The sequence below is a fragment of the Marmota flaviventris genome, chromosome 8, assembly GCF_047511675.1.
Source record: "Marmota flaviventris isolate mMarFla1 chromosome 8, mMarFla1.hap1, whole genome shotgun sequence".
Taxonomy (NCBI): domain Eukaryota; kingdom Metazoa; phylum Chordata; class Mammalia; order Rodentia; family Sciuridae; genus Marmota; species Marmota flaviventris.
In genome coordinates this window covers 54,510,740-54,534,787 of record NC_092505.1, presented here as the reverse complement: position 1 = coordinate 54,534,787, position 24,048 = coordinate 54,510,740, and the positions used below count along the sequence as shown (strand labels likewise).

General features: G+C 38.3%; 1 protein-coding gene across 2 annotated transcripts in view; it reads right to left on the bottom strand.

Annotated features, from left to right (window-relative positions):
* Positions 1 to 2,921: 2,921 nt before the first annotated feature.
* Heg1 (heart development protein with EGF like domains 1) overlaps positions 2,922 to 24,048 on the bottom strand; it is a 75,468-nt gene continuing 54,341 nt past the window's right edge. For both annotated transcript variants that reach the window (XM_027935917.2, XM_071615262.1), the window contains 5 exons: positions 22,713 to 22,755; positions 22,306 to 22,343; positions 13,640 to 13,727; positions 10,192 to 10,366; positions 2,922 to 8,174 (listed from right to left, as the gene is read on the bottom strand). In XM_027935917.2, the coding sequence (XP_027791718.2) occupies positions 8,025 to 8,174; positions 10,192 to 10,366; positions 13,640 to 13,727; positions 22,306 to 22,343; positions 22,713 to 22,755 (494 nt within the window). In that variant the 3' untranslated portion in view covers positions 2,922 to 8,024. The remainder of the gene's footprint in view (positions 8,175 to 10,191; positions 10,367 to 13,639; positions 13,728 to 22,305; positions 22,344 to 22,712; positions 22,756 to 24,048) is intronic.

The following is a 24,048-nucleotide window of genomic DNA, read 5'->3' as shown; positions in this document are numbered from 1 at the left end:
ACTGGAACAAGACAAGGATGTCCTCTTTCACCACTTCTTTTCAACATCATCCTTGAAACTCTAGCCAGAGCAATTAGACAAAAGAAAGAAATTAAAGGGATACAAATAGGTAAAGAAGAACTCAAACTATCACTATTTTCTGATGATATGATTCTATATCTGACAGAAGAACCGAAAAATTCCACTGAAAACTTCTAGAACTAATAAATGAATTCAGCAAAGTAGTAGGATATAAAATCAATACCAATAAATCAAACACATTCCTATACATCAGTGATGAATCCACTGAAAGAGAAATTAGGAAAACTACTCCATTCACAATAGCCTCAATAAAATAAAATACCTGGGAATCAATCTAACAAAGAGGTGAAAGGCCTCTACAATGAAAATTACAGAACACTAAAGAAAGAAATTGAAAACCTCAGAAGATGGAAAGATCTCCCGTGCTCCTGGATAGACAGAATTAATATTGTCAAAATGACCATACTACCAGAAGCGTTATATAGATTTAATGCAATTCCTATTAAAATCCCAATGACATTCTCTATAGAAATAGAAAAAGTAGTCATGAAATTTATTTAGAAAAACAAGAGACCCAGAATAGCTAAAGCAATTCTTACCAAGAAAAGTGAAGCAAGAGGCATTAGAATTCCAGACCTTAAACTATACTACAGAGCTATAGTAACAAAATGGTATGGTATTGGCATCTAAATAGACTTGTAGACCAATGGTACAGAATAGAGGACACAGAGACAAACCCACATAAATACGGTTATCTCATACTAGACAAGGGTGCCAAAAACATTCACTGGTGAAAAGACAGCCTATTCAACAAATGGTGCTCGCAAAATTGGAAATCTGTATGTAGCAAAATGAAATTAAATCTGTCTCTCATCCTGCACAAAACTCAACTCAAAGTGGATCAACACTTAGGCACTAGAACAGAGACCCTGCGCCTAATAGAGGAAAAAATAGGCCCAAATCTTCACAACATGGGCCTAGGATCTGATTTCCTTAATAAGACTCTTAAAGCAGAAGAAGTAAAATCAAGAATTAATAAATGGGATGGGTTCAAATTTAAAAGCTTCTTCTTAGCAAAGGAAACAATAATGTGAGGAAAGAGCCTACAGATTGGGAGAAAATCTTTACTACATGCACCTCTGATAAAGCATTAATCTCTAGGATATATAAAGAACTCAAAAAATTTAACACCAAAAAACCAAATAACCCAATCAATAAATGAGCTAAGGAACTGAACAGACACTTCACAGAAGAAGACATACAATTGATCAACAAAATATGAAAAAGTGTTCAACATCTCTAGCAATTAGAGAAATACAAATCAAAACTACTCTAAGGTTTCATCTCACTCCTGTCAGAATGGCAATCATCAAGAATACAGGCAATGAATCAAAGTGTGAAATATGATATATCAAGAAATTTGTAATGTTTTGAACAACCAACAATAAAAAATTAAAAAAAAAGAAAAGAAAAAAAAAAAGAATACAGGCAACAGTAAATGTTGGCAAGGATGTAGGGGAAAAGGCACACTTATACATTGCTGGTGGAACTGCAAATTGGTGCAACCACTATGGAAAGCAGTATGGCAATTCCTCAGAAAACTGGGAATGGAACCACCAATTGACCCAGCAATCCCACTCCTCGGTTTATACCCAAAGGACTTAAAATCAGCATACTACAGTGATGCAGCCACATCAATGTTTATAGCAGCTCAATTCACAATAGCTGGACTATGAAACCAACCAACCCAGGTGTCCCTCAATAGATAAATGGATAAAGAAAACATGTTACTGAATGGAATATTACTCAGCTTTATAAAAGAGTAAAATTATGGCATTTGCCAGTAAATGGTTAGAATTGGAGAATATCATACTAAGCGAAATAAGCCAATCTCACAAAACCAAAGGCTGAATATTTTCTCTAATATGCAGATTCTAATTTACAATAAGGTGTGGGGGGGCACTAGAGAAGAATAGTGTTACCTTAGATTAGGCAGAAAGAAGTGATGGGAGGGGAGGGAGGGAATGTGGGGATAGAAAAGATAGTAAAATGAAACAAACATTATTACTGTATGTATATATGTGACTACATGACTAATATGAATCTGCAACATGTACACTCAGAAAAATTATATCCCACTATGTATGATATATCAAATGCATAAATGCAATGTATAACTAATTAAAACAAATAAAAAAAATTTTAAAAAAGACTAGGAGACAGTTGCCAGTCAGCACCATTCAGGAATGTTTGATGGGCCACTTCTCTAATATAATCTGACAAAAAGTCACTTCCATGGATCAAACTACTATCATTGGCCTCTCCTAGTGCCAAGGTTTTTGAGGTTTTTGCCATAAAGCAGGTGAAAAGTTCAATTGTCCCTGTCATGTGAGGCATCCAAGGAAACGATTGAACATATAGCTAACCAGGCAGCCATATTCCTAGGCCACTGTATGTGTAAGGTCCATGGCCCACTGTCTTAAAGTTCCATAAATCCTGTCCATCAGAGCACAGATATATATTTCCTTCTCCTCCAAGATGTGAGGAGTTGGCATGGAGTAGTAGAAAGAGGCATTCAGGAGGAAATTCCCAATGTCTGAATTGGTTACTTATGTCCTCCAATTCAGAGAAGAATGTAAAACAAAAGCAGGTGTTATATCCAAGTTAGGCCTTTTATCATTTAGATTCATCTGTCCTTCCATCTGTCCATCCATCCATCCATCCATTTATCCATCATCAACAGTGTCCCATCTTCTGGGCATTGAGGGTAGGAAAATGACCACTGCCTACATTTGCTGTGCAGGAGTTCACTGTACACTTGTATTTTTTAAGTAAATGCCCTCATAAAAAATAACTTGTGATCCAGTTAGTTTACTTATTATTAAGATAAAACCACAAAACAAGAACGATATCATTTTATTGCATCATTTTACTGACTAGAACGCCAGACTTATAGTGGATACAAGTAGAAAAATAACCGAATTCTTACAAATAATACTTTGCTACTACAGTACTGAATAATTAGTGAAGGCTGCAATTATAATACAACTTTAAATAACATTCTCATAATGGATTTAACACAATCAACCAGGGGCTAAGTTTAAAGGTTTACAAACACAAATCCAGGACAATATGAAAACTCAAAAAGTTCATATTTCCACTACATGCTCCATTTAACCATAATTCCAGCAACACAAACATTTAAAAAACTCACAGCAACTCTTCATGAAACAATCATTTTTTTTTTTTTTTTTAGAACAAGTCTAGGTAATACAGAAAGGTAAGTGAGTTGGATCAGTTTCCCAGACAAACTGGTTACGTCCCATCCCTGTCCTGTCCCACCCTTTCCACCCAGGGACTTTGCACTGAAGTACACTAATATCATTTAAAAATTATGGCAATATGTAAATCAATGGATGTGTAACGGATGTGATTCTGCAATCTGTATACGGGGTAAAAATGGGAGTTCATAACCCACTTGAATCAAAGTGTGAAATATGATATATCAAGAACTATGTAATGTTTTGAACAACCAACAATAAAAATTAAAAAAAAAATTATAAAAACAGAATCTAATAGCAAACTCCTTTGAAATGTTGTCTTGAAAATGCCCATGGGACAGATCTAGTCTAGGATCTGTCTCTTTTTAGAACTAAATAGTCTCCTTTGGTTTCACAGGCTTTTCTGCGAGCTAAAATTTACATCAGATAGGGAGTATAAGATTACTAAGATACTTTAAAAGAACAAATTAATTGTCATTCAATGTTACTACCATTTTTTACTAGTTTCTTCTTTGGGGTTTTAAGAAAAAGAACACCTACTCAAAGGTGAACTCTATAAAACCCTATTTGTTTCCAAAAATGCACACAAGAATCTTAGAATGATGCTTCATCAAGAAGAAGTGAAATGAAATGCCCCTTCCTACCTCCACAAAAGCTTTCAGATAGAAAAAATAATCTCTGATATTAAGAGCAGTTTTAATAAGATACAAAATACTGAAATACTAATTTTGCTTTCTTCTTCTCTCCAAAGAAGTGCTCAGGTCTTCTAGTCCCAAAGTCAAAGTTTATTTTAGAACTATGGATCAAAGTCTAATTTTGGGTTCACTATACAGACCTACTTCTTCAGGCAAAGTCAATGAGTTAAAGTGCACCTGAGCACTTTACCAGCGGGCAAAGTAGCTTAACGAAACATCTGAAGCCTTGTGTGAGGAAGGGAGCACCCTAAATATGACTGCTCTACAACTTTCACATCTGAATAGCTATTGGACATTTTTGGGTAGCAATCTTATTGCAAAGATGCTGCCCTCTCCTATGGGCCAACTTCCAAGAGTTACCTCTTCCAAAACTCAATAGTCACATCTTACTTTTTGATCTTTTTAACTACCATCATCCAGCTTGACTGCACCATCCAGTCAGCAATTCTGGCTCTAAATAACTTATCTGCTTCTGAAAATTACCTTTCCCTTAAAGGAGCAAGGTTTATCAGCATTTAAACTATGTTCCCAACGCTGATGATGATTCACAAAAAATATTCTCCCAATATTTGGGAGCCATGGTCTTACTATGGGAACAAGACAGCCCTCCAAAGGAAGTGTATGTCTGGCCGTGCTTGTCAAAAACCTACCCAGATCATCACCTTAACTTCCTACTGCCAAAGACACATACCAGTATGCTTCTTGCCAAGCATAAGCCAGCCACTATTTTCTTAATGAGACCACAAGCACCCAAGATATATACACACACCAACCTGAAAGGACATCTTCAAAAGGATATTCAACACTTTTTTGCACTTTATGTCATTAGTTAGGATACTGTTTAATATTAAGCTTCTCTAAAAATAATTTATTTTTAAGTCCAATCTCTCTTGCCCTCATTGACATTTAAAGTACACTGCATGGTGAGATGCCTGCCAGGAAGGTGAGGCAGGGAGACCTAGTGGAAAGAACAACAGGGTGAGTCAGGCTGACTAGGACTTGAATTCTGCCTCTACAGAATTGTCCTCTCTGAAGGTTTCTATATCCAGGAAATAAATGCTCTCATGGTCAACTAACAAGGATGCCGTGAAGCCAAGTACCCTGTATGGAGCCTGGTCATGGCAGGAACATGAAAGATGTTATTTATCCTCCTAAAGAAATAGTTCATGGAGCAAACAGGGAAAAAAATGGAAATAGGACTTTTAGGAGACTAAACAAAACCCAGAGTGGATACTGGGAAGCCAGGAAGTCAACCCCTCCTTAAGTCATGCTCTGTCATGTTCCAGGACACACAGGTTCCACCTAGCCTGACTTTTCCCTACAGAAGCATTTTGAGGGCAGTTAGTGTCACTTTTCCCTTCCTCCCATTTTCCCCTAGCTGTGGGGTTCCAATGCAGAACCATGACATTGTTGTGCACATGAATAGTGCATCCCAGGTGTGAGGGCTGATGCTAAGCTCTTGCTCCCTGATTGAGATCCCCCATGTCAGGAGTACACACACCCAGACCTGTTCTGTCCATGGGCTGCTAACACCATATCAGTTATTTTCTCTTGGCATAAGAGAGGTATTAATCTCAACAGGAGTAGACCCAGTCCCTAGCTTCCTCATCCAGGGTGTTGTTAGCACTGGACAACACGCATGCTCCTTTTCATGCTTTCTTAAACCTCAGGATGCTTTCTACATCTCATACCTCCTGGAAATTGTAGAGATGGTGTGAACTCAACCTTGTTTGGTGCTTTTTTTCACAGTTAACAACAACAACAACAACAACAACAACAACAAAACACCCTTAATCAATGAAACACTCAACACTTGACAAAAGCCATGAAGAGGCAAACAACTTTTGGAACTCAAAGGACACACTTTTCTGGACTTTGGGATTCTTCCCCAAAATGCTCTTCAAACACTTCATTTTGTGGGACTTAAGGCTTCTGACCCTGAGATAGGAGATGATTTGCCAGCTGTGACATCAGCTCAAGGCAGCAGAAATACATGTCAGGAAAGAGCTTCTATGGTGGCTCCTCCCATAGCTGTGGGGCCTAGGGAGGAACAGGGATGCTGCGTAAGAGGTGGAGCAAGCCCACCTCACAAGGGATCCAAGTCTGTTGGCTCAGGTGAGCTGAGTGCAGGAGCTCGGAGCTCTCCAGTTGGATAGGAGGCAGTGAGGCACAAAAGGCCATTTGGTTCCACAGAGATACAAGACCCAAAGTTTCAAGACGGTGATACTTTGAAATTTTAACTTAACATCCATTGATAACAGAATTATTTTTATATTTATAGGTGCAATTTAACCATTAAAATTCATTGCCCCTTTCAAGTGTTCCTGCTATAGCAGGTGATGGTGAGTTGCAGAGACCAAGGGACATAGGACTCCACACTTAGGGAGAGAACTGAATGTGCTTTGAAGAAATTAGAGAACCCTGAAGAAACAACCATGCCCAGGGCAGAATTGTCCCAACAGTTGTACCATTTCCAGAAATGCGTGCCATTTAACTCCCAGCTTCAGGGTGAGAACAATTCTTTTACCTCTGTGTTCCCATCACTTCATCCAAAATCAGGTGTTCCATAAGCAGATAAATGAATATAGTTCCACAGAGAGCAGTTAAAGACACTGAGTGCTGAACATGCCTCCTTTGCAGGACCCATATCACAGGCATGATAAATAAGACATGTAGAATCTCCTTCCCGAAAGCAAACTCTCAGATCACTAACCTGCCAGGATGTAGTTCTCCAATGCTGCTTTGAACTACAACTGTGTTTCCAGGGGACACTGCACAGTCACATAAAGAAGTACAAATGATTGGATTTGAGAAAATAAGTTAGTTCTTCAATGCATAAATAGCTCTGAGTGGCTGAGGTTTATAGTGAGTTTGTGGATAAGGATATGGATATAAAGATGAGCAGGTTAGCACACTTATCTGAGGCTCCATCCTGGGTTCCTATTCTTCCCACAGGAATCCCCATGGCTTCCCAAAGCACTGGTGATCTAGGAAACCAACATGCCTATTCAGCTCCTTCCTCTAACCGCATTCTGCTGCAGGGACAGCACACTGCTTTTCCTTTACTGGTGAAATAACAGCTAAGACCCTACCAGCATTCAACTCTCCATTTCCATCCCATCCTTTGTAGCCTCTGGTCTCCACAATGGTGGTCAGAGTCCCAGACCTCATGAAAAGTCCTCAGGGATGGAAAGTACCCCACTGCCTGTAGGGTAAACCTCCAATTCTGCCTGCTGGGCCTCATTAGGGGCCAGTGGATGTCTCCAACTAAAACCAAGTATAAATTGTTTTGCCCTGATGCTTGCTTGAAAACGTGAGATTTAACTGCCAAAGTTGAGTGGACATCTTAAATAAATGTGCCACCTTGCCTTGAAATACAAATGGATGTTGTGTGTTGTGCCTCACAAATGTCAATTCCTGATTTTAGGAGGTTGACTTAGAAACCATAGCATACAACAACATGGAAATCTTAAAATACTGTACATTCAACTTTAGCATCTTCAAACCTTAGTGGTATGTTTATCCCCAGCTATTGTTTAGCACATAGGCACGGAGCAGGAAAACACAGAGCTAGCATCTAGCTACAAATTAATCACCAAATTGTGGCCTATGGAAGTGTCTCAGGAAAGGAAACCTTCTTTCCTGAACCATCTTGAAACAAATCCAGGAAACCTCCCTGCCCAATTTACTAAAGTGCAAACTAAGGGAGAATTGGGTCCTCGCAATGATACCTAGCTATGGTTAATGATTGCCCCTACTGCCAGTGCTATGTTGTAGTCACTCAGAAACTCTCTTGGTACTGGCCCATGTTCATGTTCACAGTAACAACAAAGGTGCTGAACAAACAGTCTGCAGTTCCACATCCATCTGTCCCCTTCCATTGTGGTCATGCCCCTTGTGCCTGTCTCTTTTCTGCTTGCCACTTAAGCGTGGCTCTGATAAGTCCTGAGAGCAGCCAGAGTGTCCTCTGAGCCACAGAAATCCTGGGAAACTAGTTCAGAGTAATGGGCCCCTTTCTTTCCTGGACTCAGAAGTAGTCTCTTCTCCTGCTTTCATCACTAATGAAAGATGGGTTATATTGTCCAGGGAAAATGCAAGAATGCCGTGATCCAGGCAATCCAGTGTAGGCAGGGTACAGTCCATTTCGTTCAAGTTCAGGATTTCTCACACTTGTAGGCTGGTTGCAAAGAGAAAAGAAGAAAACTCAATTAGTGATTCTTGGGTTTAAATTTAAGTGCAAAAAAAGCATTCTACTTTTTCATAAACTTAAGGTGGAGGTAGCTATAAATAGCAGAGCAAGGTCTGACCTATAGATAGGGACCATCACAGGTCTCTATGGAACATGGGATACATTACATTTGCCCCTATTTAAAAAGGGGATTAAAAATATTAAGGACATCCAGTAAATTTGTATCAATAAAGTAAAAGACCTGGGTTTATCCTGTATTAAGTGGGTATACTGATTCTTAATTTTTTAAAGTATCTTTCTCTGTGGAATATAAGCAGCTCAAGTCCTCCCTGGCATTTAGCAGAGGGCTACTGTCCCTGTCACTTCACAAAGGGCAACTGACACAAATTTTGCAAGGTCCTATGACCACCTCCAGGATGGAGTAAGGACCCCAAACCAGTAGGCCAACAGCAATTTTCAAGTGTCTCTGACCAAACACTAGTTTCATGGGTCATGAACTACCTACCTGATCTGCACAAAAGATCCATGGGAATAACAGAGGCTACTTTGAGGAGACCCTCATTGAAGCACCACAGGCAAATGCTTTCTCAGCAGAAATAAAGCACTGGATACTGCACATTATAAACTCAAATCCTATAAGAGCCCAATGTGGGAATCACCCAGACCACCCCTGAGCCTACCAAGGAACAGCTCATCTACTCAGGTGACAGTTCCATGCTATAAAGCCCAAGCTCTCTTTCTATACACTGTTCAGCCTACTGTTTTGAAGTGAAAATGAGGCTCATTTAAGTGCTTAACTAAATCTATTGAAGACAACTCTTCAGCTAATTCCATGGAAACATGCAGTGAAGTTGGGTCCTACCACATGGAGGTCTACTTGTTGCCAGTTGTCACATGATGCTGGGGCTCAGGAGTCCCTACAAAGGATGTGAGTTCATGCCTGGGTAAAATGCTTGTGTAGTTATGGCTACAGTTAAGAAAGGAAAAGGGCTTTCCTGCCAGAGGAAAAAGCAGAGCTCTATATAGAAAGCAATGGAAACATTGTAACTAGAGCTATGTTGGATATATTTATCTTTCTTTTTATTTCCTTTTTATTTCTTCTTGTTCTTTCTCTAGGTTCAAAATTTTCAAAGAACCAGTTGAAACCAACAACTTCTTAGCATGAACAAACCTGCCCCTCCCATCCAAAGTCTGATCCTCCATGGTCAATTCCTACAGCAACCAGAGGGATTGTGGTTCCTGTAACAGGACTGTCTAGAGCCATTAAGTCTCCACAGGGCAAGGTTTCATGTTTATTGCTATACCTCAAACTAATGAGAAGTCACCTGACATGTTTACTTTTCAGTTCAGATAGCCCAGTTTGTATTTGCTTTATGGTTGACACAGTGTAACATGAAATGAACTGGCAGTATAGAGGAATAAGACCTGGGTTAAATTCAATGTGGGACAGGAGAAGCAGGAGCTCAAGGTATTGTCCTGTCTTCTCAAATTAAGTATCCAGGGATGGATAGAGCAAATTATTTAATACTTCCTGAGTTTTATAATCTTCTAAACCTCTGAAAAGTGCTTGTTGGGGATGATGTTGAAATGTTCTCTTCATGCCTTTTTCCAACCCCAGATTTTAAATACCTAATTACACAAAGCAAGCAAAATGTTGGCAGATAAGAAATAAAAATAAAAGGCTCAAGGGTTTACTATCATAAAATTTTTTCTCTAGCTTTTAGCTTTCATTCCTACAACTCAAAAGGAATTTCATGGGTTACTGCTTACAATCCCATAAAGTAATGTGCTACATGGAGTAGCCTTATCTCAACATCAAAATTAATAAGTATCATGCAAAAAGATCATAACTAAACTGAGTGTTAAAATATGCAAATAAGAGGCTCATTCCATCATTCTCTTGAACCTTTAACTAGCTATAATGCTTTTACTACAGCAAAACAGAATTTAACTTCTCAGAGGAGACTGGAGCCCTGAGGCTGCTCTTGGGCATGGGAATACACACCGAGTAATACACATCTGTCATCTGGAGGAGGTTTTTGGTGCTTCCATTCTCATGCATTTCAATAGCTTCTCGGCCCCATTCTTGTGAGCGAGGGTTCTTAGGGTACTCAGCATATGGGGACATTTGGAAATCCCCACTTTTGAAGATAAGTTTGCTTATATCATTTTTATTCTTTCTGTGGGATGAAAATATTTGGAAAGTTCCATGACTAAGTTCTGTAAAGAAATTATATATGTAAAAACACCAATTATTTTCCAACAAAAATTAGACTGTGGGATACCATTGTGTTTCTGTGCAGCTATCCACTGAGGAATGTTATTATGGTTATTATTTTTAGTGTTTGCCCAGAGTAAGTAAAAGTGCAATTAGGTACCAAAAAAGATGCAGAAAGTTTTCTATACCAAAGGACTAGATTAGCAGGGGCAGAGAGGACAAAGACAGCTACACTGGAGCTGTTTACTCCCCTGGGGGACAGAGGTCACTGTATCTTGGGGGTTTCCAGGGGAACAAGGATCAAAAGTTTACAGAACGGTGGAGTCAGAAGGAAGTTCAATGTCTCTCAACTGGCCTATGCGCCAGAATTTACATGGAAGTGTCTAGGTCTCACCCAGCTTTACTGAACCAGGAACCATAGGGAAAGGGCAACTCTGGCTTATTGAGGAGACCTGACTTGTCTTTTGGGTTACCTTTTGCTACTAGAAAAGCTGGGACTGGAATTCAGTCTGGTCTCTCACCTCTCCAGCCAGTGCTCTTTCTACTACATGAAGCTACTTCACAAATTACGTTAAAAAAAAAAAAAAAAGGATGGTTTGTTTGTATAAAAAAAAAAATAGTCCATAGTTTCTTCCACACCCTGATTTCAGGGGTCAGAGGAACCCCATAGTGATGTTTCACTAAATAAAAATTATTGGAATATGAATTCTTCACTTAGCTAATGGACCTAGGACCAGAAAATTTTAAATTATATTTCCCTTGGGTAAGATAATCTGAAGTTTCTTCCTTCTCACTCATCTGTAAGTAAATTTTCTGGGGGAAGTTACAAAATAACTCAGGGTCATAAAACCAAATGTCCAGTATGTGGTTTAGGTATTGGTCTTTTATGCAAGTTCAGATCTGCTACTGCTCTTGTAGGTGTGGTATCTGGTCTTAAACAATGACTGACTTATTCGTAATTATCTTCCCTCCTCAGCAATGAATGTCACAGTCTCTGTTCCAAAATGGCTACACCACATGGTATTGAACACATCACAAATATGAGGAATACATTGCTTTGAGCTCTCAGATTTTGACCCTCTAGGTAACTGCTTCTAGTTTCATGTCCAGGAGTTTATTTCCACTTATATGGATTATCATTTTTTGGGGGGAGAAGTACCAGGAATTGAACTCAGGGGCACTCAACCACTGAGCCACATCAACCAGCCCTAGTTTATATTTTATTTAGAGACAGGGTCTCACTGAGTTGCTTAGTGCCTTGCTTTTGCTGAGGCTGGCTTTGAACTTGCAATCCTCCTGCCTCAGCCTCCCGAGTCTCTGGGATTACAGGTGTGTGCCACCATCCCCCCTCATATGTATCATCTTTGATGGCATTTTTGTAAAAGATAGGCAAAGACCTGCATTCCTGAATGGGCAGTTATGTAAATTGTTCTCCATGTTCTTACTAGAAATAAAGAATATCTTAAAATGACTTCAATATTGATGGTAGAAAAGACTGCCCTTTTGGTAGGTTCTCTCCATCTATTATATATAGATAACTGTTGCCATTTATTAGGATATAAATCAAAGGTCATAATTTTCCTTTATCTCAACCGATAGGGGGATCAATGCCATCCTTCCTCAACAGAAACCAAATCCCATTGGCTTCCAGGAAGCCTACAGATAAATTTACTGCTCAACTCACACTGCAGTTACAACTTCTCCATTGCTAAAATATTTCAGGTAACTGCTTTGGTTCTTCTTTCTTTTTTTCTCTGTCTATATATGCATAGCTTTACTGAGCTATAATTCACATACCATATGATTCATTTAACAGTTTTTAGCATATTCAGAATCATGCAACCATCATCATAATAATTTAGGACAGTTTCATCACTATAAAAAGAAACCTCATACTCCTGAGCAATCACTCCCCAATTCTCTCTCTCTCATTTCCCCATTACCACCCCTAGCCCTAGCCCTCGGCAACCACTAATCTATTCTCTACTAGATTTTCCTATTTTAGACCACTCACATAAATGGAATGACATACTAGGTGAACTGTTGCAACTGGCTTATTTTACTTAGCATAATATCTTCAAGGTTCATCCACGTATCAGTATGTCATTCATTTTTAATAGCTGAATAATATTCTACTCTGTGGCTACATCACATTTCGTTTATCCATTTGTTAGTGGATAGACATTGGGGATGGTTTCATCTTTTGGCTATTATGAATAATGTTGCTATGAACATCCTTTGTACAAGTTTTTGTGTGGCTACAGAGTTTCATTTTTTCTTGGGTATAATACCTAAGGCTAGAAGTGCTATAATTAGTTTTACATTTTACATTCCCACCACATGTAAGAGTTCTAATTTTTCCACATCCTCATCAATACTCATTATTTTAAACAGTCATTCTACTGGGTGAAAAGTGGTATCTCATGGTGGGTTTTGTTTGTTTCTTTTTTTGTACTAGGGATTGAACCCAGGGGCACTCAACCACTGAGCCACATCCCCAGTCGTTTTTATATTTTATTTAGAGACAGGGTCTTGCTAAGTTGCTTAGGGCCTCACTGTTGCTGAGGCAGGCTTTGAACTTGTGATTCTCATGACTCAGCCAAACCACTGGGATTACAGGTGTGTGCCGCCACACCCAGCTGGATTTTCTTTTTTAATAAAAAATGAAATAAATAAAGTACCATTTATTCCCTTTCTTTTCCCTAGGCACCAACTACTATGACTTTCCCCTTTTCCTTCTTTTTAATGGTTCAGTTACACACTATGATTTAAACCACCTCAAGTATTCTTTTTTTTTAGCCTTTTATTTAAAAATTTTTTTTAGTTTTATTGATTTTATTTTTTAAAAATACACAATAGTGGAATGCATTATAATTCTTATTACACATATAGAGTACAATTTTTCATATCTTTGTATATAGAGTATGTTCATGCCAATTCATGCCTTTATACATGTACTTTTTTTTGCATTACAATTATTATTACACATATATACCACAATTTTTCATATCTCTGTTTATATATAAAGTATGTTGACACACAATTCAAGTCTTCATAAATGTACTTTGGATAATGATGTCCATCACATTCCACCGCCCTTGCTAATCCCCTGCCCCCTCCCATTCCCTTCTACCCTCAAGTATTCTTTAAAAGAGTAAAACCTGATCCTTGCAAAGAATCTGACCCTTCCACACAAGCAAAGAAACAGATTAGAATTTGAACTCTCATCACTTACCTGCAGCAGGTAACAATCAGTGCAATGCCTAGGATAAGCAGAAGCCCACCTCCTGCTGCTGCAATCACCACAGTGATAAGCTGATAGGCTACATATGTCAAACAAACAAACAAGGGGATTGGTAGGAGGTATAGTGAATACTGAAGAACAGTCTCCCCTCCCACAGCCACCAACCTTCCTCCGCTGGAGACCTTCTAATTCTTGGTCTCTGGCAAGAGATCCTTAATGGCTATCCCTTCCTTTTCTCTGTATTACAAGTTTCCCCTTCTAGCCATTCCTAGAATGGTAGGTCTTAAATTGTACCTGCAGACCAGCCCCTTATGATATTTTCAGTAATTCATGGCCAAAAGTGAAAAATAAAAGTGAGTTTTTCACACACTTGTTTCATTTCAATAACTGTTCTATAATATTTTATATTTCTAATTTTTTTCTCAAGATTGTGTCTTTCACCATGTATAAAATATGCCTTAGGAAATGGTATTGTTTTTAAAGTTATGGAGAATCTTAGTTGTTTACTACTTTTGATATTAATTGGTGTTTAATTTTTTTGAGAGTAGACATAAAAATGCATGAGTCAGTTTTAGGATCTTACTTGATAAAATAAAAAGAGGCAAGTTAAACCCTCAAATTTATCAAAAACATTATTGGGCAGTTAAGTCTGGGGTTTGGGAATCAGTGCATAAACCACACTAGGAAGTAAGTAGATGCCTCAATAACTACACATTGAATTTAATTACCAGAAATTAACAGTGATATAAGCAAGCACATATCATATGTAGTAAATACTACTAAAAGTTTTCATTAATCGGGTTTTATACCTGTATATTTCTGGTGAAATTATTTTTAATAAATTATATTAAATATTCAGGTTGATTTTTTGTTGTAGAAATAGAATTCAAATTGTGTTCTCAGGTTGTAAGACCCAGGATGAAGGCCAACAACCATATTTTCTGCATGGAATTAAGATTGGCATCATGCTTTCTAGGCATTCAGGTAAAGTCAAAGGGTCAGACATGGGACTAATGTTCTAGTCCCCTTTCTGGCTAAGTCTCCTTCTCCCTAAGCACTGGTTGAAAATAAAGGCAGTAGAGAGCAAACAGTGTAAAAGACATTAGGCAACCTTTCCCAATCCTTTTATTTAAATAAATAGCATAGAAACCGGATTTTTATGGAAAACTCTCATGACTGAGTTACATAGGGAATAGCCAAACATAGAATAAGCTCATTCTCCCCTCACCTCCTGACATGTATTCAGAAGTTTCTCTTTTAACAGAAATGAAGATAAAGGACAAATCTCTTGAATGTATCTACTCTTCTTCATTTCCACCAAGAATGCCCTAAGCTAACATCATCTATTGTTTAAACAATGGCAACTGCTTCCCAACTCAGCTTCTTGCTCCCAGTCTTATCTGCTCATTATAAAAAGCAAGTCTAATCATGCCATTTCTCTGCTTTAAAAAACTTCTGTGGCTCCCTCCGTTCCTAGATAGAGACCAAATTCTAGTTCCTGCTTATTCCTCCTCACCAAATTAAGTTTTCTTACTTCCAGCAAAACAAGCAAGCATCCATTTTAGAAGTGCCTTTGCAGGTGGTTGCAGGTTGTAGCAGGTTCTTCTTTGAAACAATTTTTTTTTTTTAAAAAAAGAGACATGGACTATGTAGACCAGTGCTTCTCAAACTATGAACCAGTTTTTGTTCATTTGCTTGTGTTTTGGGATATATTTTAAAAACACAGAACAAAAATAAAGGTTCAAAATTCACTTTCTTTTCTTTTCCCACAGGCACAATAATCATGAATTTCCTTTATGTCCCTTTTTTAAAAAAAAAAAAATTTTTAGTTGTAGATGGACACAACACCTTTATTTTGTTTATTTAGTTTTATGTGGTGCTGGGGATTGAACCCAGAGCCTCACCCATGTTAGGAAAGTGCTCTACCATTGAGCTACAACCCTAGTCCTCTTTTTTGTCCTTTTTAAAGGAGTTGACTGTGGACTGATACCTTTGTAAAATACAATAAAACTATTGGATGCCACAACCATATCAAATTAATATAAACACTTCTAAATACTTTTGTTCAATTTTTATGTTATCTGTTCCCATTACAGTCTGCACTTAGAGTAGCACTGGTATAGACTATGCTTTTCAAACTTTCATGTCCATCTGAATCACCCAGAAGCCTTGTGAAATAGATTTCTGGTGCCTACCCTAAGAGGTTTGATTCAGTAGGTCTGTGCAAGGGCTCATAAGCTGTATTTCTTAGGGAGTTCCAAGGAATGGTGATGCTGCTGACTTGCAGACCAGACTGGGTTGCACTGGTATACAATAGAGAGGAGAGGAAACAACACTGGGTTGAAAGCCAGCAGATCTCCTTGCACAAGAGCATAGAGAAAGAGCCTAGGAGATAATGCATCAAAATGTCCAGGGAAGTCAGTACTGTTAATATCTATGGCTTAACTTTTATTTTCTTATTTTTGTTTCTCTGTATTTCCCAAATTTTATTTAGATTTTATACACACACACACACACACACACACACACACACACACGGGCATGCACTTCTCCAAATACAGAAATTGTGTTAAGTATACATATTGCAAAAAGGGCATATTTCATGTTTTTTTTTGGGAAGCTATGTTACTGGAAACTTATGTGTATGAACAGTATCACCCACTTCATCTTTTTTTGATCCTTCCTAACCTGATCTTTTGAGCTTATGCACTGACTTTAAATTTATTATGATATAGAATAACATGGGGTTTGAATCAAGGCCAAGTGTAATATTTACCAGCTTTGCAAGTGTTCTGAATGTTATATTGAGGTGGGAAAGAAGTAGTGAATGTCATTGTAGGCTTGTCTGGCCTATTCCTTCTTATCTGAAAAGATTCTCCAGAATGAAGAATTTGGAATTCTCAGTCCTACTTCTTCAGAGCCATTTGTTGACATTTTAGTGTTTCACCCGCAGTGGCTCTATTTTTCCCTTCACCTTCACAGCTTCACGTTGTTTTAGTCATTGTTAGCACTTTTCATCAAACTAACACACTCTGGGCCTCTACCTTTCCTATAAGTTCTACTTGTCTTTACATATGTGCTTATTTAGAAGGAACCTACTAGTCTGTCTGCTTAGGCAAACTCCTGAGAACTGTTTACCCTCCTCCATCTGCAATGATGGGAAACATATTTGTACATGTATCAACATCTCCTGGTCATAGCTGATTAGGAATAAACACATGATTCAAACTGGATCAATTAGTTCTTTCCCAGAAAAAAAGAGAGTCTTCTCTTTCAAAATGACTGAGCAGTGACACACACTCAAGAACCATTTGGCAATATGACTTTCCATCACATTGTCTGGGAAGGAGAGAAAGCCGGACACACACATAGCAAACATCAGAGGGGAGATATGAAGATGGAATCACATTAGCTTGTGCTCTGAATAGAAGGCCCTGACTTCCACTGCTAGAGTCCTCACAGTTCCATGATTCCTGCCACTCTTAATGCTAGAATCCAGAATCCTTCCAATAAACTCTCTATTTAAACTAAAACTAGCTAGGCTTTTTACTCCAGAAGAACTTCAGCCAACTAATACACCATCCTTTTAAACTTTTTAGGTAGTCATATTAATTTTACTTTAAAATTAAATTGGTTCATTGTGTTTTCCCCTTACCAAGTTCATTAGGGATGCATGGTTAGATTTTTGCCTTTTAAATCTTTCCTTCCTTCTTCCATCTCTATTTGCAGTATTCTCCTTCCCTCCTTTTTTTCTTTTTTTGCACCTTTTGAAATTTGCCTTCTTCAAGTCTACAGGCTGCATGTGAACATACCCAGTGCCCACTGCTCTTCATTATGACAATTTCCCCTGTGATTCTTTCACTTTGTTCCAGTTTCTCTCCCTTCCCTCTCACAGAACAGAGCCTGCTAGTGGGAAGATCAGACACAGAGCAGCAATCCTCTTGCCTCAATCCCCGATTCCCTTCTATTCTGACATGAAAGGAGTCCAGTCCAAACTGAGTAAAATGACTACTTTCAGTTGAACAAAACTTTTAGCTGACTTCTGGATAATTAATGATCTCTCCTTCCTCCTAAGCAGTTCATGGCCATCTTCCTGGACATTTCTTTGGAGTAATTTCTGCCAACACACAGCATTTCCACTGGTCTAAGTCTTTCTTACAGTCCCATGCAACCATAGGGTATACACAATTAAAAGGTACTTTTTACACCTGCCATTCAACTGTGGGTTGGGGTGGGAAGACAGTGTGGAATATCTTTAAGCAGAATGTTCTGGTTTTACTGTAAGAGGACTATAAATAGGGAAGACGGGCTCTAAATCCTCTCTGACCATGCTGGGGGACTGAGGGGAGGAGGGAGTCACTTCTGAAAAGATCCAGAACCCTTCAAAGGAAAGGATGACCTCCAAAAGGACATGGGGTGAATATGAAAGGACAGACAAAAATATCTGTGGCCTGAAAAAAAGTAATCTGGGAAAAATTATGTGGGTTTTATAATCATAAAGTAATAACCATAAAACAGAAATGATTTGGAGGATGAGAACATAAAAGAGATTCTTAAAAGGTAATTAGATGAGAATGGTTAAGTAAATTAAAGTATAAAATAATATAGAACTCTCAAACGTGACATTATAAAATTATGGAAATGGAAACATTCCAGAGTTTACTAGGTTTAAAAACAGGCATATTCAGTGAGATTTAATTCCTTTAAAAGAACACATACATACACATCTCTGGAAACATGGACAATACCAGTGTTTCTCAAACTTCAACATGTATGTAATTCTACATACGAACCAAATCTCTGAGTCTGATAAAATCCAGATTCTGATTCAGTAGGTCTGGAGTCAGAAGGCCTGAAATTCTATTTTTCCAATAAGCTCATGGATAATATTGATGCTGCCAGTCCCATGGACCACACTTAGGAGCAAGGACAAATACTATGTAATGTGTAATGAGATTGTTTATCTTAGTTTTCTTCTTTCATTACCTTAAACCTAAACCTATTTTTCTAATTCATTTGGGTTAAAAAAAAGGGAGGGGGGAAATTAATGGTATATATTGTATTATGCTGTGAAAAATTAATTTATTTTAAAAACAGAAAAAAGGTGAAGCAAACAAGTATCAGGGGAGATATTAAAAGTATGAGGAGGGGCTTAGGGTTGTGGTACAGCGGTAAAGCAATTGCCTCACACATGTGAGGCACTGGGTTGGATCTTCAGCACCACATACAAATAAATAAAATAAAGGTATTGTGTCCGTCTACAACTAAAAAATGTCAAAAAAAGAAAAGAAAAAGTATGAGGAGGAACCAACATAAAATTCAAACAATAGAGAAAAAAGTGAGGAGAAAGGGTCATATCTAATAACAAATCTGTAAAAAAAAATTCTGGTCAAATGGACAAAAGTGTAAGAAGACAGAATTATTGGAATCTGACCTGTAAACAGAGATAAATTTCTCATGACCAGAAAATAAAAAGGGGAGCAGTGATAAAACAGGTACAGACCTGGGCTGCTCATGTGTGGGTGGCCCTGTCCTGACCATCCAGTTGGCCCGCATGTCCTCAGGAACTAAAGACTTGAGAGAAGGGCTTGTTTTGCCCTTTTGAAGAATACTCTCTTCAGAAAGGAGGAGCAAGGAATGAAATGTGGGTACAACTAGAAAGTGAATGGAAACTTTTAGCAAGGCAGAACTATGCCTAAGCCCAGAAAATGCTGCAGTTGGATAACTGCTAAGAATGCAGGGGTGAGGGAATCTCAAGATCATATGCATGGCTGGGAAAATTGCCTCCCTATCTCACTGGATTTGAGTACAGCATGTGCCCCAAGAGGTTTGCACAGAGAAAAAGCATTTCTATGTCGGTGAAAAACCTAGCCTGAGTACCAGGAGGTACTCCAGGGAGGTACCTACTGTCTTTGGTGGCACATAGTAGAAGTAATAGAGATAGGCGGTAAGAATTCTGTTATCTGACACCAAAGAGTGATGAGTTACAGACTCCCAAGGTGTTATCATCATACCATGGGGATGAAAACCAGGTGTTCTCAATTCCTTAACCAACACCCAGGGCTGGGCCTAGACCTCAGATAAGGAGGCAGGTGGCAAGTGTCTCTAGTATATGTGCAGCTGAAGCAAGTGCAGCAAGTGCCTCTTTATATATTATTATAAGTAATAATAGTTATCAGCCACTTAAATTGTTTTGCAACACTAATGGTAATATATCAAAATCATAAAATGATATTCATACATCATGTTTTAATGATAAATTGTCAGTGCCAGTTACTGAAGGTGGCTGGGAGCCAACAATTCAGATGGTTGTCTGCCCTCTGCTGGACATAATGATAGAGACTTGGATAAATGCAGAGGAAAAAGAAGTCTCAGGGATCGGAAAGAAACTCTGGTTACTTCCAGGACCCATAAACATAATGGGGATGACCTTTTTCCTGATGAAAGAACTTACAGAACATTCAATGGATGCAGGGGCATCTCCATACATATAGTAGTTAATGATCTCTAGGGGTGGGGAAAGCAGAAATACCACTTAGTACACTAGAAAGTAAACACAGGCAATACTGCATCCCAGGAACCACCTTTTAAAGCACAGATATTCTCTTTGTGCTTTAAAAAAGAGAAATACTTGGACCCCAGGTGAGACACTAGCTTATTTTATTTTTCTGGTGCTGGGAATCAAAACTAAGGCCTTAGCATGTTCTCTACCACTGAGCCATAACCTCAGCCCCCAAAATGATTTTTAGAAAGAATACCTATTATTACCAGACTGTTTTCATGGTCATCCCCTTATAAGTTAAAGCACTGACACAAGAATCTTGACTACTTTCTAATTTTTTAAAGATCTAAAAAATGATAACATTTCTTGCCTTACTACACTGAGTATTCTGAACATCATTTGCTGTAGGGATGACTCGAGTGTGTCATAATGAACTTCTGTGTTTATATGGTGTTATGCACCTCAGCATCCTTAGTCACCACTAAAGAGCATGGGGTTATTCACACTGCACCCAGCAGCCTCGGGTTGCTACTTCTGTTGAACTGAACACTAATTCTGTGAGTTCCTCTCTCTGTCTATTCCTATGACTCTAAATATATTTGTTTCTAGAAGGGATGCCTCAGTCCTTCTCGCAGGTTTCCTATTGTAAATTCTTGCTAGTTGCAGTCAGGATAAATCAAATGACCAAAGTCATCAGTAATCCTAAATGCAGTTCTAAGTCTCTAGACTGACTGAGCTACAGTGACTCCACGCTGGAATCAAAGAGAGTTTATGTCAGTTTTGTACCCAATATTGAATCTGTTTTATTTTATTTCTATTCTTTACTTATACTCAAATTTTAATAATAAAATTTGCTAACAGAAAAGCTTTATAAATAAAGAAAATGCCATTGAGGACATAAAAGATAAAGTATAACATTAGGAAATGGAAACTGAGTCTTTATACCCAATAAATAAAATTATGTCCACTATTAGACATATGTCTACTATTAAACAAGAAAACTTAGAATAATATGCCATTTGAACTTTTATCTATAGAATGAGGGATAAAGCCACGTAAAATGAAATCTTGATTGTTATTATTCTTGGTATATCTATCCTATATCTCAGAATTTCTTTATTGATTCTGAAGATAATTTAAATTTGTAATGTCTTGATACCTATAAGAAAATGTCAGTGAACGTGATTTTAAATGACTCATAAAAGAGCTGAATTAGGGCTGGGGCTCTAACTCAGTGTCAGAGTGCTTGCCTAGCACGTGTGAGGCACTGGGATCAATCCTTAGCACTACATAAAAATAAACAAATAAAATAAAGGAATGCTGTCTATACACAACTATCAAAAAATTAAAAAAAAAAAAAGAACTGAATGAGGTGTGCAGTGCACCATGCTCCCAGTCCCTACCAGCATTCTCACTGCTCTGTGTTCCATTTTCTACTTCAAGATGCAGGCTTCAGCTTAAAGCAGATGACTCCCAAGTTGGTCTCTAGCACTGACCCCCAGATGGCACTATACTGGAAGTCTCCAAACCACTCCCATGTTCTCCTCTGTCCATTCTCTCCTCCTTTCTGCAGTCCAAGGTACTCTTCTCAATCAAGCTGCTTTCCTGTCCTAAGACTCTTGCCAGATCACCAGTTACTGATTAGGAGAGTCTAACTCCTCAGCCTGGTGATCAAACCCCAACAATTCTTTCTGCATTTCTGTATATATACTATAGCAATATCCACTTAAAAACTGTCCCCAGAATACCTTAGGCCTATGGTTGCCCCTGAGACCTTTAAGTGGTTTCCTCTGTCAAGAATGTCCTTCTTCCCTCATATCTGCCATTCTTTCCAATCCTCCCTCCAATTCCATCCCCTCTAAGAAACACTCTGGGGGTCCTTGCATTCTCTTCTAGGCATGGTCTCTGCCTCCCACCTCCTGCCTGATTTATCACACTAACACTCCCACAGTTGGGGCTATTTAAGAATATTTATCTTCCCTCTCTGTCTTCAGCCCTTAGTGAGCACCAGGCAAGTCTTTCCCCATTCCACGCAGCACAGGTCCTAAGAAGATAATGGGTTTAAACTGAGGAAAATGGGACAAGACTGATACCCTATACACTGATACCAGTCCAGGACCCTGCCAAGTGCAATTCTCCACTTTTATATACTTACGGTTTCCACAGTTGAGACCCCCAAGGCCGAATGGGCAACTGGAAGTTCAAGAGAGAAAAAAAGAACAAGAATCAGTTTCAAATCTAAAAAGAAATAATGGAGGTAATTTACTTAAGTAATTTCTTAGGCTGTTTTGGGGTTTTTGTTTTTGCAATACTGTAGGGGACCTATGACCTCCCAAAGCACTCTATCACCTATTTTTTAAAATTCAAGAGTCTTGCTAAGTTGCCCAAACTGTCCTTCAACTTGCAATATTTCTGCCTCAGCTTCCTTAGTAGCTGGGATCACAGGTGTGTGTCACCATTATTAGTTAGAGTAGTTCTTTATTAGGATAGACTTTGTTTTAGAATAGTTTTTATAATAAGATTTGTAACAATTTCATCAGAAAAAAAGAACATGGACCCTACCTCATACAGGTTTCATTTTCAAGCCTATATCCATCCTCACATGCTGAAAGAGAAAAGGAAACCATGAATGTATTTATTTATCTCCCTTCCCCATCTTGAAGTCCACAAGCATATTCCAAACCAGAGTCTGAAAATAGCTTTAAATTTTTACTTATTTATTTATTTATTGCAGTTGCAGATGGACAGCATGCCTTTATTTTATTTGCTTATTTTTGTATGTGGTGCTAAGGATCAAATCCCGTGCCTCACCCACACTAGGCAAGTGCTCTGTCACTGAGCCCCAGCACCCAGCCCTTGCTTTAAATTTTCTATAACCTGACCTAAACACTGCTGCCAGCTCATCTCTTGACATAATCAAGAAACTTTTGCTAATCTCTTTGTGGCTCTGTTTCCCATTTAATAGAAAGAAAATTATAAATAGTTACCTTATAGCTTCATGGACAAGGTACCAAGTGTTTCAGCATAGGCCTGGCACATAGTAATCACTATGTAAATGTTTATAGTTGTAATTATTATCCCCAAAATGCAATTTTTAAAGAAAGTTCTATATACATACAGATAAGGACTGTCTCTGGTAGAATTATCGTTCCATATGCTCAAAGACAAATGTTTCACCTTCTTTGATGTAAATCAAATCTTCAACCAGATATTGCCTTATTAGCCCTCTTCCATAAGGAGACAGAAGTGGTGCATTACACTCTCTGGGGCACAGTTGTAACGGGCATCCAGGTTTTCATGAGAGTCTGCGAAGGGGATTCTGTTCATATCTAGATGTGTCCTAACTGGTACCCAAGAACATAACTTTGAACCCTCTGGCAATGCTACTTCCGGAACATGCTTTACTGAAAGGACGGAAGCCCAGTTCAGTTATTCCCTTGGATCAGTGGTTCCCAAATTTATATCATCACAGAATACTTTCAACATTACAATAACTCAACAGAACACCACAAGCTACAATGCATGCTTGAATGAAAGCAGACAATGAAAAATGGCCTCATAGACAAATTCCTTGATACAAAGAATGATAAAAATTTAATTCATGATTAATGTACAATAGACACTGCATAAAAATGCACAGATAAAAAGGTACAGAGCTGCCAGTCGCCATCCCTGAACAGATAGCAGACATGCACTAATGGTGAGTTGTGAATGCAGCAGTGTGTGTGGCTGGAAGTGAGATGAAGGAGGGAGGAGAACGTCTAGGTCTAAAGGTCTCTCACAGATTCCCTAGTATCCTCTATTCTAGAATTGTGCCTGATAGTGTTAACTGTGTAATATGTTTAATATTCTTTCTTCTTATACATTTACAATGTTAGAAGCTAAATCTATTTTACTG